This window comes from Sus scrofa, chromosome 11, assembly GCF_000003025.6.
Source record: "Sus scrofa isolate TJ Tabasco breed Duroc chromosome 11, Sscrofa11.1, whole genome shotgun sequence".
Lineage (NCBI taxonomy): Eukaryota > Metazoa > Chordata > Mammalia > Artiodactyla > Suidae > Sus > Sus scrofa.
In genome coordinates, this window is record NC_010453.5 from 75534589 (window position 1) to 75547737 (window position 13149).

General features: G+C 43.5%; 1 protein-coding gene across 4 annotated transcripts; it reads right to left on the reverse strand.

Annotated features, from left to right (window-relative positions):
* On the reverse strand, positions 2439-13123 carry LIG4 (DNA ligase 4). 4 transcript variants are annotated; one of them, XM_003131089.5, is made up of 2 exons: positions 12351-13123; positions 2439-6777 (listed from the first exon to the last, which is right to left on the reverse strand). In XM_003131089.5, the coding sequence occupies exon 2, from the start codon at positions 6747-6749 to the stop codon at positions 4017-4019; it is 2733 nt and encodes a 910-aa protein (XP_003131137.2). In that variant the 5' UTR covers positions 6750-6777; positions 12351-13123; the 3' UTR covers positions 2439-4016. The 4 variants fall into 4 exon arrangements, with proteins under 4 accessions (XP_003131137.2, XP_005668598.1, XP_005668600.1 ...); XM_005668541.3 differs by lacking the exon at positions 12351-13123 and adding an exon at positions 10441-10599; XM_005668543.2 differs by lacking the exon at positions 12351-13123 and adding an exon at positions 10035-10525.

A 13149-nucleotide genomic window follows, 5' to 3' on the forward strand; every position in this document is an offset into this window, starting at 1 on the left:
AAGATCTTCCAATTATTCTTACCTACTTACCTGTATATCCCCCAGCGCCAAAATCTGAACTCTGTACAAATATCCTCCCCACACTTTTGTGCATGCCTTGGTTTAGTCTTCCCTCTGCCAGGAAAGACTCTCCATATGATGATGCTTGATGAGATGCTACTTATGTTTCCAAACCCACTCACTTATTAACCCCATAGAACTGACTTTCACTGGAGAAGCTGGGATAAGAGCAACAGATGAAAGCTGGAGAGACCTTTCTACGTGCTGGGTGCTATAATTCTGTGGTCTGTGTGAGGTAGGTGCTGCTTCCTAAAGTTTAGAAACAAAGGTTCAAAGAGGTGGTGATTTGCTCAAAATAACACAGACAGTTGGTGACAGAACTGAAAATGAGCCCAGGATGACTTGATTCTTGGATGCTGTTTGCCACAGTCTATGGCCTTCCATGGCGATCCATCATTCCTCTAACGTGGAAAGCATTCTCATATTCCATTACTATTTCTCTCTTAGTACACTGTGGGTTCTTGACAGCAGACATTGCCTTGTTCATCTTTTGACCCAAATGAGTAGCTACGAGAGAAAGAACTTAATATACGTTGGTTGAAAGGCAATAGTAGGGGAGTTCCCATTGGGCTCAGTGGTAATGAACCTGACTAGTATCCATGAGGACACTGGTTCGATCCTCGGCCTCACTCAATGTGTTAAGGATCTGATGTTACTGTAGCTGTGGCGTAGGCAGGCAGCTGCAGCTCTGATTTGACCCCTCACCTGGGAACTCCCACATGCCTCAGGTGTGGTCCTATAAAGAAAAAAAGAAAAAGAAAAAAAAGCACCTACAAATAGCTCTAGTGCTCAGAGAACTCCATACTAGATGTTTTAAACCTGCACTAAACCTATTTCTCCAAAAGTAAGGATTGCCAGGGTTCTCAGCAGCCCAGTCCACTTCAATCCTATGTAAAGCCCTTGAGGATGAAGCAGCTAGTCCAGCCACGTGACTTTCAAAGTGTCGTCAGCCTAAAGAAAGACTTTTTCAGGGCAGTCTCAGGTCCTCAGGGATGCAGAACAGGAGTTTGTAGACCGTTGACACCTCCTCCTGCTTTCTGGCAAGAAACCAAGGCTTTGGAGAATAAGGCAAAGGTTTTCGGTCTGCTTCAGGGACTTGTCCATACAAAGCACAGAAGTGCAGAACCACACCTCAAAGGTCGCCTTAATGAATGGACGTTACAAGCCAGGGGGATTCAGTGGTTTTGACAGGGAGTGACACGATCTGACCTGGACAAAGTGAAAATTGTTTGGGATAACAGATCGTCGTGGGGTACGTGTAAAAGGCGGAAGGCCGCCTAAGAGGCTGCTGGGGTCCAGTGAATACCACGGGTGTAGACTGCGGTCGTCGTCAGGTGATGAGCTTGTTTTCGGAGGGTATCTGGAGGCTGTCTTACAAGGTCTGCTGTGTGATGGAGTCACAGGAACAGATGCAGTCAGGCTCTAAGGTTTTAGCTGGAGCAGCTGGGTGAATAGATGTGCAATTTAGTGAGGGGGGAACTTTGGAAAAGAGCCTGTGCTTGAGAAATCAGGAGTTGGACTAGGAAATATCCTTACATGTAATGTGACCTGGGATGACTTCAAAGTCATTCGGAGGTCTATAAATTTGAAAAAAGATTGAGCACTGATCATTGTTGAGAACGGGTTACGTGTACGTACAGGTTCATCAGGTGACTCTTCCTTTTGGATTCTATATTAAAAAAATAAAAAGAGTTACGGTTGGACTCCTTAAGTTTGAGAGGCCCATGTTACTTCACGTGCCATTTGTAAATAGTCGTATGTGAACTAGAGTTAAACAAAGACACCTGGATTTTAAAAATGTGGGAGTTATTAGCATGTTTAAAGCCACTGGGCAGGACAACACATATGGATTGAAAAGAGTGAGGGTAGGTCTAGTACAAAGAAACTAAACTCTCCAACATGTAAAGATGAGAGAGAGAAGAATCTAGAAAGGCATTCTTGCCAGGATTTTGCAATGTGCCCCAAGCCCCTGGGAGATACAGAACTTTCAACCAGCAATTCCATTTCTAGTAATGTAAACAATTTATTACAATGCTCACAGGAAAAGAAGTGGGGAAAACATGGTAAAATAACCTAAAAGCCCCCAAATAGGGGCTAGCTGGGTACATTACAGTATGATGAAATGCTGCTGCACAATTGCAGTAATTAAAAATGATGTGAGCATAGTTTAGTGATCTGTAAATATTCTCACGATTTACTATGTGAGAAAAGCACATCTTTAAAGCATTGCAGTTTATTTTATACTTACTGGTTACACTTTGAGTGTGCAGTTTGACCTTTCCTTATCATGGATAATCTAGAATAGGTGTCATTGTCTTTGGCGGTAAAATTACGTACTTTTCCCACCACAACACATACTTTTATATCATAGGAAATTATTTTAGTAGTTTCTTAAATATTTTATTTAAATTAAGATATATAGCAAAATAACATACATTGGTTCCACTGTTTAGATAAAATTTCTTATTACTTACAGATAATCTACAATTTCTTAGATGCCAAATTCCAAGTACATATTTTTCAAAATGTATAGGCTGCATTCCAATATTTGGTATATTTCGGTATTTATATAATATATAAATCAAGACATAATATACATACATATATATATATATACACACAAACTATACACGTTTTAAATAGCCTAAGGAAAAGTTGTTTTAGAAAGTCAAAGCAATTTACTTCTCTGTAAAGAAAGTTATAACACACATGCAACACATGCAACACCTTTTCAAAGGGTTATACCTAGAAAAATTACTTTCGTGAATACTGTTGACACTAGAGTACAAAAAAATTCACATAAAAATATTTCTTTTATTTATTCGTTTATTTTTCGGCTGCCTTCACAGCATGTGGAAGTTCCCGAGCAGGGATCGAACCCAAGACACAGGAAGGATCAAGACGGCAGAGGCCTAAGACATCATGCTCACCTTCTCCCACAAACACATCCAAAAAACACGTCTCCATGTAAAACGATTCCCACAGAACCATCTACGAACCTGAGACACAATAGTAATCAGAGAGCAGTGGCAACACTGAATCCTTAACCGGCTGAGCCACCAGAGAACTCCAATATTTCCTTTCAGACATGCTTTATTTTAGAAAAAGAAAAAAAAAATAAATGTGGGCCAAGTACTTTTAAAATGGCAAGATATTTTAAAAATCAAACTGATCCAAGTTTTTAGACCATTAAATCTCTTTCAACCTCTGATTTATAGCCAATGACAGCATTAACAAGGTATTTATTCACGAGCTTGATCTTAGCCTTAAAAAATAGCATTGAAAAGAGGACTTTTATGGAGTTCCTGCTACAGCACAATGGGATCAGTGGTGTTTCTGGAGCCACTGGGATGCAAGTTTGATCCCCGGTCCAGCCCAGTGGGTTGGGGATCCAGTAAGTGCAGGTCTGATCTGATCCCTGACCCAGGAATTCCATATGCCAGGGGCGGCCAAATAAATAAATAAATAAATAAATAAAGAGGAGTTTTAACCTTCGATTTAAAAAGACATATTTTTGTAAGTCCTATTCTAACAATTCTGATTTTTTTTTTTTTTGGCAGTTAGATAAAAACTATTACTAAAATTTTTATTTGACTTCAGAAAATCCTGTTTAGGTCAGTACTTTTAATGATGCTAAAGCTTGTAAAGGTATTTTATTTATATCTGAGTCAAAATTCTAGATTTCTATAGGGAGAGTATAACTTTAAACTGTTTATTTCATCTTGCTTATAAAAATAAATACTACACCGCTAAAAAAACCTTTTCTTTCTCAACTTTGGGCCATTCACTGTCTTTTCCACATCAAAAGTTAAAATTAGTGTGTTTCTGTATCTAATAATACTGCATAAGCCTAGATTTTAAGAGCTAAAAATAAGCTGGGGGTTCACATTTTATCATTATAAACTGTTGTAGTGAGTCAGCCAGATCAGAGGCTTTGCTCACGAAGAAAGCTAGCTTTAAACCCAATATTGATTTTCCTCCTGTAATTCACACTTGTCTATTGACTCAATGGCCCAACGCTCTGGGAGGATTTTAAACTTTCTCTTAAGAGTTCTTCGAAAAGCTTTCAAGTCTGCAAGCCGACTGTGATCTTCGCCAATGATGACGTGAGACACTCCCTCGGCCAAATGAGACACTACTTCTGCCCCATGAAACTGAAGCTCCAAGGCCGTGATGGCCAATCTCGTTCCCTCGATTTTGGTACTCGGGTCGTTAATCACTGCATACAAGTCGGGATACACAGTGTGGGGTCGAAACATGCTGAGAGGAGCCCTGTCCCAGGCATAGCGGTGTTCCAAGTCGGCGATCACAGGAGCCATCTCCCGGGGCGTCTGTTCCCCCGGAGTTTTAATTCCTGAGAACACTTCCTTCAGTTGGTTCACGTCTGTGTCGACAAAGTAGCTGTCGCCATGGCAGTCATATTGCCGGGCAAAGTGCTGTTTGGTGGACGGGCACATGTGAACCATGAAGCGAGGCTGCCAGGGCGCACAGCGCTGGGTCCTGAAACACTCGAGGAGCCACTCGGGCTTGACGACGTCGTGCTTATTTGAAGAGATGATGTTTCTCACGCGGATGTTCTCAGACCCTGCGATCACGCAGTATGTGTCGGGGCCCGGATTCTGTACTATGTAACCCCCAAACTCTGCGATTCTGCTCTCCAGGTCAGGCTTGGGATGGCTGTCGCTTCCAGTCATGACGCAAAACTCCACGTCCTCAAACATGTTAGAGACCTTGTTGATGTTGGAAAGGTTAGGCGCTTTGAGGTGCTCGATGATTCCAATGACCTTCTTAGCCTTTGGGGCGGCTTTCCGCTTTTTCTCTTGGGGTTCCTCGTCACCTACGTAAAGGTGCTTGGACGCGAGCTTTCCGGCCGCTTTCCCTCGAAGGTGTTCCAGGTCATCCAGGGTCGTGCACTCATGCCATTCTTTGTCTTCTCTTATCTTTTCGATGCGTGGGAAGCGCAACGTGCAGCCAGTTTTGTACATATCACTGGGGACGATCTCTGCCGCCTTAACCTGAACGATGACTGAATTGCAAGGCTCGATGTACACCTCTGGCTTCTCTGTTCCACATAAAATGCTTCCTGGTGGAGCTTTCCTATGAAAGGGCTTCCAGTGTTTGGCCAGTTTCAAGCCCAGGTCATACAGTTCTTTCATGGTGTAGCCTGAGCCCACGCGGCAGAGGGTATGGAACACTGAGGGTTTTTCACCGGCGGGGGGCTTCTCGGCCACAGCACACAAAAAATGAGACATCATTCCACCCCGGGCACCTTTCCCCCAGTAGCCCCCGACGATTAAGATGTCCAGCTCATCCATCAGTCCGTTGACATACTCCGGCTTAATTTTTAACCATCCTTCGCCTCTTTTGTCTGGCTTGTAGATGGACAGAGGATATTTGATCATGATCCCCTCCTCTCTTTTATCTATGGCTTCGTTCAAAGCATCAATTACTTCTTTCTTAGTGTGAGCCTGTGTTTTCGGCACTATTTCTATTCTACCTGGTATGGGCGTAAAGACACTACTAAGAATTTCATACCTATTCTTCAGGGTCTCGTGTCCTAGCTTTTTGCTATTAACCATCAACACATCGAAAACACAGTAACAAGTCTGCAGGTCGGAATCTTCTACCATCCTTTTAATATCAAACTTATTCCCCTTCTGCATAAAGGTCTGCGTGTTCGGATTGTAGGCCATCATCTCACCATCAAGGATGCAGTTTTGGACATTTGTTTTGAATGTGCCATGAATGAACGGGGTAAGGGACCCTTCCTGTGGGGAAACTCCAAACTGGTCCCCATAGTTGTATCCGTTTCGGGAGAAGTACTGATACACGTCCCCGTCTTTGTGCATTTGCATACGTTCGCCGTCTAGCTTGGTTTCGATGTAGAAACTCTGGTGTTTCATGTCCTTCTCAATTCGCTCAATGTCTGCGATAGCGGCCAGCATTGGCTTGAAGGCAGAGAATAAAGTGATGGAAATGTCACTGAGTCCCACCGAAGGATCATGCAGTTGCCTGCAGACCTTCTCCAGATCTGTGGTGACGTTATGCAACTCAGCAGCATCATCGTGAAAAAGAGAAAATATAGTTTGCTGACTAAATCCAAGCTTTAAGTCCTTTAAAATCATCCGGATCAGCCACTTTTGTTCAAGGGCTGAACTCTGGGTTATGAGCTGAAGAAGACTCTTTTTGACCAGATCCTTCCTTTTGGCAGAATTATTGCTGGCAATGGAGTCTAAAAGGTCGTTCACTTGCTGGATGGTTAAACTGCCTTTCTGTAAACATCTGGGTTTCAACACAAAGTACGCAATGATGGCAAAATCTCCGGCGTCTCCGCGAGTTCCGGTAGGTGTTCGGTAATTTAGAAGCTTCAGGGCATCTTTTCCATCTCGGGGTAGGTTAAGCAATTCGATGTAAAGCTTAGCAAGCATAGTTTCTTTGATTCCATAAGCCATTCTCTCTCTTTCCAGCTGAGGAAGAATGAGTCTCATGGCTGGATAGAAAGAGTCTGTGACATCTCTGTGGTTCTTGTGAAGGGCATCATGAAATTTTCGCCAAGAATCTAAAAATTCTTTGAAGTGTCTCATTTTTTCTCCACGTCCTCTACTTCTCTGTATTCGTTCCAAAGTTGAACATAAGTCTGCAAAAGGGACGTGAGATGCAACAGTTTTTGAAGCTTGTGAGGCAGCCATTGATGCAACAGTGAATCTTCTGACTTATCTAATAAAGCAAAAAGAGAATGAATGTAAGTAAAAGTTAAAATTTAACTAAATATTTAATATGAAGACCTCACAGAGCTTCATGATAAATGTTTAGGAATTTATGTATTAATAAATTGATTCGGAATACACTTATTCCTAATATGTTTTATTAGGAATATTCTAATTCCAAATATCAGGAATGTTAAGAATATTCTAATTCCTCAAATTTGGAATACATCATTCCTAATACATAATATATTAGGAATAAAATAAATGTTTACTGGCTCATAGTAAATGTTTAAGAATGTTTGCTAAATGAAAACAGATCAATGCTATACATGATGTCTCTTTTCAACCTCTCCTTTTAATTATAATCAACCATTTGACTTCCTGTCGACTATTTACTATCATCACAAGCATCACCAGCCCAAGCCCTACCTCTGCAATACTGAAATGAATCAGTTCAACCGACTTCTAACTTCCAACTTTCCTTGAAACAATGACTCAGTGCAAAAGAATATTGTTGCTAATGATGACAGAAAAACAAGGCTCAATTCACTTCATTTCGGGGCTTTTGCGGTAAGGTCTTTTCTTATATTTCTCCTCTTTTTTCTTTCAGACTGCCACCCAGCACCAGAAACAAACTTCTTAGAATGATGTTTTGAACAAGTCACCAGCTCACTGAATTGAAATTTGGCTGAACTGAACTCCTACACGGATAAGGACCTTTCCCACAAAACAGGTAACTTCTTCTTCCAGACAAAGCCTCTGACTGTGTTTACTGTCGCTTCTTCACTGCAAGCTAGGTCAAATCACTCGGGCATCCAAAACCCAGCTCAGAACACCCTCCCCATGAAATTCTTATTTTGCCTCTCTCCTTTAACCCTATTATCACAGTTACCTACAATTTTATAAATTTAAATTCATTTAGCACATGTTTTCATTTATATTCCTATGTCAGTAACCCTAACACCACTCGCTCGCTATCTATGAGCCAGACATTGTGCTATGGGCAGATAAAGTGTGTTTCTGCCTTAATAGCACATTTTGTTTTAAAAAATGGGGGGGGGGAGGATGTAATGGGAACAATTATAAAACACTAAGTGCTTTAACAGAAATATGACAAAAGTAAAATATCATGAGACAGCTTTTCACTGAAGTATCTTCTCAAGTCAGAGGGGAATAATGGGGACCTTGCTGGATTAGGGTCGCGAATATTTGCTCAAAGAGACCACCGTAAGCAGGAAATTTCTTTGAACCTCTAAGTATTCATCCAAGTTCTATCAGAGTCTACAAGATAGAGCCAATTTTAATATAGTTTAAACTATGTCAACACTAAAATATACCAACTTCTCCCAGAAAAGATGTAATTAACATGTGTACTCTAGGAATTTAAATCAGTTTAAACTGTGGTTTCAGACTCCCCGCCCCCCCAGAGCAGGGAGGCGGAGCAGCTGCACAGGCTACAGGCTGTCTCTTGCGGTGGAGGGGCCACGAGGTGCACCCCCCTACACTGCAAACAAGAGAGAATCCCCAGGGTCTCAGCACAGGGCTACACCACCTAATATCTAGTACCAGAAATCAAGTGGCTAATTACCAGACCCTATCTATTGAACTGCTAATCTCTGGACCTCAGAACTGCTGTTGGAATTTGTGCCACTAGCTCCTGGTGCAGAGTAGGTCAGTTTGTTGAATGAATTACCGAAACCTAAAGTTGGAGTTTCTGGAAAAGCACACTGGAGAGGGACAGGAGCTAATCACACACACACACACACACACCCCGTTGTGCGGTTGATTTTGTTTAAAAACACACTGAGCAGCTGTGACTGCACCGGGAAAGGTTCACAACTCCCATTTGGTGGCCAAGAGGGAAAAAAGGCTTCACTTCTCAGTCTGATTCCTGCCAAAGGAAACCCAGCTTCTACTAAGTCAGGTCAAGAGATAAACCCTCCAGAGACCAGGATCCCGAGGCTTTTATCTTTGAGCACAGGAACTCCTTCCCCTCCGTGTGTCTCATCTGCATAACCGACTGCACCACCTGGTGAGGTCTGTTCACTGTCCTCTCTCTCAACACATGCTTTCGGCGGACACACATTATAGTATAAATGCCATGTTTACAGTTTCTATATAACGCAAAATGAGTCTGTTAAGAAATACTCCTTTGAAACTGCTCAAGATGGGTACACGGATTCTGATCCATCTGTAGATTCTATTACAGTCTCAAAGTTTCCTTGACCAAGTCCCAGGCAAAGACTCAAATCTATAAATTTATACTAATTTTTTATACTCATTTTACTAATGTTGAAACTCATATAATGATGTAAATATACATGCATTGTAAGACTGCTATATCGATAACAACGATTCCAAAATTAGTATAAAATGAATGGAGCTAAAATATTTTTATTATTTTCTGGATTCTGAGGACTTCAGCTGATGTCTTCAATTTGTGAAAAAACAAAACAAAGAACTTTGTAGTTAGGTTCAGGCTCTGGAGTTCAATAAATCTAAGTTTAAATGTGGTGGAGTCTAATGCTTAATAGCTGTGTGATGGGAGCTACTATTTAATTTCTCTGAGTTTCACTTTTCTCCTTAAGTGTAAAGTGGGGTTGGTAACTATTTAGAAATTAGAAGGACATCTGACAATCTACATAAGGTGTTTTACGCAGTAACTGGCATTTAATAAATCTCTGATTGATTTTACCACTATACTGCTTGCTGCTCCAAAAAATGAAAACATAAACATTACCAAATATCAAGCCGATGAGAAGAGAGCAGGAGGGAGGGTTCCTTGTGACAATGATAAGCAAAGTTTTCAAGAGAAGGAATACAAGCACTTAGCACAATAATGACTCATCTTTGATTCAGCTGCTGCCTGTTATCGCCCTGAAGTGACCACAAAACAAACCAGCGAAGTTTTACTCCGTGAATATGGAAGATGATTCAATGCTACGTTGCGAGAGAAAGTGAGTGGTACTGTTGAATCTTCCTTTCTGCAACCCTTGGCAAGACAAAGGATTTACAGAAGCCCGCCTTCCATAGCACTTAGTGGTACTGGGAGAGCCTCGGGAGAAAGAAATTAGTGACGAGAAAACGCCAGCGGCTGTGGGGTGCAGAGGTTTATCAAAGTCCAAGGGTAAGGAAAGAAGTTTCTCCCAAGCCCACACCCTCTCTCTCCTCTCACGCCACACACACACCTGCAAGATCGCTGGAGGGGCCGCGGCGCTCCAGTCAACAGATGTGGGGTGAACCCTCCGCCCCGGGCAAACCCGTTACCTCTCCCAGTCCGAGGGTCCCCAGACGGCGGGTTGGGCGCCCGAATCAGGCAATTCAAGCAGCCAACAGGGTTCCTGGGAGTCAAAGGCGGGGACCACTACAGTCCCCTCGCCCCATGTCTGAAGTGGCGTCCAGAGCCAAAGCCACGAACCAGATACCCAGCTTCGACCGCAGCGGGTCGCCAGGCTGTCGGTGCCGCTCACCAGGGGACCCGGGGCGGTTGGATGGAAGGCGAAGAAGAAACCTGAACTCTTCAAGATCGGGGCATCTGCTGGACTAAGAAGCCGAGACAACACAGCTCCCACCCGACCCGCCTTTGGCCACCCTTGTCCGGCCTCCACCTGCCCAAACTTCACTTCTGGAACCCGAGGCCCTTCCCGGGGCGGCCGCCGAAAGAACCCCCAACCTGATCACAGGCGCCGCCACCAAGCCGGAAGCAGGACCTCAGAGAGCAGGTTCAGCCGGGGCCTCCGTGCGCACGCGCAGGCGCTTCTGGCGGACGGGCCGGCCCGGCCTCAATAGGGAAGGTGTACGCAGGCGCTAGCGCCACCTGCGGGGCCCAGGGGCTGTGACGTCAGTGAGATGTCTGCGCAGGCGCGGTAACGCTGGGGACGGCACCGGGAGGACCGCCCACCTTGCTGGGCTGCCCAGGACCCGAGGGCGCCGAGGTTCCAGTGTAATGACGGATGTGGCTCCCGTAGACCACAGCAGCAGGTGCTTTTTGCAAATGGTTGGCCCACGAGAGTGGATTTCGGTCGCTGAGAGAGACCCCAAAACACTTTGTCCATTAGATCCTATGGGAACTCTGAGCCTGAGCTTCTCTGCTTAGACCACTCTTAGCAAATGACAACCTCTCAGAGCTCTGCTCCCTAAGTGTAAAGAGTGGTACCAACATTCTTCTCTGGTTGGTTGTGAAAGCGTCCAGGGGAGATGAGGGTATCTTCCCTCTTCAGTCGTCTGCTATTTCATTTAAGTGGAAAAATATGCTTTTGCAAAATTGTCTAAGGATGTTCTTTCCTACTTGTTTTTCATGATGGTGCAACTACGATGTGAATTCTTGTCTCCTAATACAGAAAATACATAATTCATGACAATACACAATTCATAATACAGACATAAGAGTTGCATACTCAGAAATCAACTAGGGACTCTTCTAATTCCTCTACAAGGATTCAAAATAAAACCATTACACAAATCTTCATTGGGCACCTACTACGATATTGTAATTGTGCTACACATGCAAGATTGAGAAATGAAAAAAACCCCAAATCCTTATGTTCCGAGAGCTGTGGATTTCTACCACTATTTTGTGATGGTTTTTCTCCTCTTGCACCATGGAGAACTGAGAACTTATTCATAAAGTGTAGGAGGAAACAACTTTCAGAATTATTTCATTTCAGCATAATTATTTAGCAAAATTATTTCATCGTAAGCATGTTGCTTTAATAATGCAAGGGAAATTTTGCGCCAGTGGGCTCTGAGAAAACATTTTAGGGTTGTTAAGGCCCTTGGGCATTGTCTATTGTACAAAAGCCTCTTTTTAAAAAACTAACAAATATTTGTTTATTTACTTATTTTTGTGTTCAAACTGACAAACTTTTTTTTGGTGTGTGTCTTTTTAGGGCCATACTAGTGGCATGTAGAAGGTCCCAGGCTAGGAGTCGAATCAGAGCTACAGCTGCTGGCATATACCAGAGCTCACAGCAACGCCGGATCCCTAACCCACTGAGCGAGGCCAGGGATTGAACCTGCATCCTTATGGATACGAGTCAGATTCGTTTTGGCTGAGCCAGGATGGGAACTCCCAAACTGACAAACATTTAATACATAATCCTGGTTTGTAGTAGACTTAGGACTCCTTCTAACCCAATAAATAATTTCATATGTCTAATCCACCTATGTTATCTGAATATTTTCCTGAAGTCACCTTTGGAGTTGTACAGTCTCATGATACTGTTTTGTGGTTAATTTTTCTACCTACTCTTCAACTTAATTATCAATTCACTTTCCAGGAGCACCCAACAGTATTAAATTAGAAGACCCTTCACGCACCTATCTTTTAGGAAGGTATTTGTGTACATTTTTGTACCTTGGTTCAATATCTACTAAGCTCCTACATTATCAGAAACTATACTTTTTTATCAGTGATATAAGAGGGAAAACTTGAATTATGAAATCAAACTCCAAGTTGATTCAAATCTCAAGTTTTTACCTTATTATTTTAGCCTTTCTAATGCTTGGTTCAAAGACAATCGAGAGCTTTTAATTAGGTATCTGCTGTGATTATTAGCTTATTTTTGTAAGTGGTTGGCTTACCTTGCTGAGTGGCGCTTTTCAGGTGATGGACAACAGGACTCTACTATCAAGAGCGTTTCTGACCTGGAGAGCTCAATCTGGGAGCAGATTTTATGTTTTAAAAAACATGATGTATCCTTTCTCCATATAAAACAGAGTATAGAGAAAAGGGAATGACGTGGTTGGGGCAGACATCCGTAAACAAACAATTCAGAACAACGTGGTGCACAGAGGGGGTTGATAGTGAAACTAATGATGCTCTGGCTTCAGAGGCCCATTTCTGCGGTCACTTCCAAGGCCCTGGAGTCGGGGCGGGAAGGCCAGCAATGTTCCCACGGTCTTGTGCTTTTGTAAGATTTGCAAAAGCAAAGTAATTTTGCATTCTTTTTTTTCCCAAAGGGTGGTCTAAATGGTGCAAGTTTCGGGCCTCATAAAACATGCATCCACCTGTGCTGATCCACCCTGACAAAGGTAGGAGCGGGCTGGGCTGGGAGAAGTCATAAAAAGAAAAATAGTTATGGAAGCGCTGTAAGTGCCAGAACTCATTTCCAACCCCCTGACAGCCCTGTAGTTCAGACACACTTTCTTCGGAAAGAAATGCGTCCTGCAGGCAGTTCCGGTGGGCGCCGAGCTCTTACTCCCGAGGCCCCACACGCCCGGTGAGAGGCCCGGGGGTGTTCAGGAGGCGGGGAAGCAGCGGGACAGCCCGCGGCCGGGAGCCCAGCCCGCCGCGAGCTCGCGCCCCGCGGAATCTTGTCCTTCCGGGCCGCCGTTGCGGGGACTCCCCCGGCCGCGGCGTCTGCGCATGCTCGGGAGGGCG